The sequence below is a fragment of the Wasmannia auropunctata genome, unplaced genomic scaffold, assembly GCF_000956235.1.
Source record: "Wasmannia auropunctata unplaced genomic scaffold, wasmannia.A_1.0 LD336085.1, whole genome shotgun sequence".
NCBI classification, from domain to species: domain Eukaryota; kingdom Metazoa; phylum Arthropoda; class Insecta; order Hymenoptera; family Formicidae; genus Wasmannia; species Wasmannia auropunctata.
In genome coordinates this window covers 186,561-188,105 of record NW_012026805.1, presented here as the reverse complement: position 1 = coordinate 188,105, position 1,545 = coordinate 186,561, and the positions used below count along the sequence as shown (strand labels likewise).

Sequence of the window (1,545 nt, the reverse complement as noted above, 5' to 3'; positions counted from 1 at the left end):
AAGACGGTGATTTCGATGTTGACGACCGTCCGCGTGAAGAAAGGCCAAAATCCTTCGAAGACGCTGAATTGGAGGCATTGCTCGAATGAACTGTTGAAACTCAACGAAACCATCACTGGAGAACGGTATCGACTTCAATTGATGCGATTGAGCCGAGCACTGCGCAAAAAATGGCCACAATACGAGCAGAGGCACGAAAAAGTGATTCTACAGCATGACAACGCTCGGCCTCACGTTGCCAACCCCGTTAAAACCTACCTGGAAACGCTCAAATGGGAAGTCCTACCCCACCCGCCATATTCCCCAGATATTGCGCCGTCCGATTATTACTTGTTCCGTTCGATGGCACATGGTCTGGCTGATCAGCAGTTCCGCTCATATGAAGACATCAAAAAATGGCTTGATTCGTGGATAGCCTCAAAAGATGAACACTTTTACCGTAACGGTATTCGAGCTCTTCCAGAAAGATGGGAAAAAGTTGTAGCTAACGATGGGCAATACTTTGAATGATTCATTTTTTCACAATAAACATAAAAAAAACAGCGAGAACTTAGTTGCGCACCTAATATTTCTTTAATAAAACTTCGACACTGTTGTCTTTTTCAATAGAATGTACTGGTGCAATTTTAATTTTTAAAATTTTCATTAAATCTCTTCCCATTAATATTCTATCTTCCTTTCTAACCACATTCAAATAAGCTTTTACTGAGCTTTCTTGACATCTAATTCTAACTGCAATCTGTCCTTCTGGAATTAAAATACTTCCATCATACATTCTTAATCGAATCTTTGTATCTTCTAATTTACAATGGTTAAATCTCTTTAAAAATCTTTTCTGGAATTACCGATTTACCCGCACCAGTATCCAATTCCATATTCATGGACTGATTTTTGACCTCAACTCTAATCATCAAGGGTTCTTCATCTACTACAGAATTACTTAAATTATACATGTCAACAATTTTAATATCCTCTACTTCTGATTTTGACTCTAAATAATTTGTGTGAGACACTGCACTCTTATTATTTTTACAAATTTTGGGCAAATGACCTTCCTTATTACAAATCTTACACTTATAAGTCTTATACTTGCACTTTGCAAAAATGTGCCTTGTGCCTCCACAATGTACGCATTTCAACTCTTCTTTATCCTCTTGGTGTTGTCCTGCTGTTCTAGCTTCTTTTTTCTTACTTTGAAATGCTCCTTTCTGAATCGACTTAAAACCTTTCCTTGCTTCAAACTGTGAACATCCACCGTGCTAGCTTTAGACGATGTAGCTAACGCCGCTTCTTTCTTTCTAGCTACTTCCAAAATAGCTTGTAGCGTAGCTGTATGCTTTTCCTCACATATTCTATTCAAAATCTTGCTTTTTGCTAAACCTGTGACAAACTTATCTTTAATTTTATCATCCAGCTGTGCGCCAAACTTACAGTTAATGGCCTTGCTCTTAATTCGAGCAAACCAATCGTTAACTGACTCCTTCTCTATTTGTTTTAATTCGTAGAATTTGATTCTCTCCTTGAAAACCGAGACCCTCGGTGCGA

The 1,545-nt window shown here is 38.2% G+C and overlaps 1 protein-coding gene across 1 annotated transcript in view; it reads right to left on the bottom strand.

The window, feature by feature from the left end:
• Positions 1–702: 702 nt before the first annotated feature.
• Positions 703–1,545, bottom strand: part of LOC105448526 — a 3,103-nt gene continuing 2,260 nt past the window's right edge. The window contains exons 4-6 of the mRNA XM_011687172.1: positions 1,193–1,414; positions 846–1,055; positions 703–747 (exon numbers count right to left, since the gene is read on the bottom strand). Coding sequence (XP_011685474.1) covers positions 703–747; positions 846–1,055; positions 1,193–1,414 — 477 coding nt within the window. The remainder of the gene's footprint in view (positions 748–845; positions 1,056–1,192; positions 1,415–1,545) is intronic.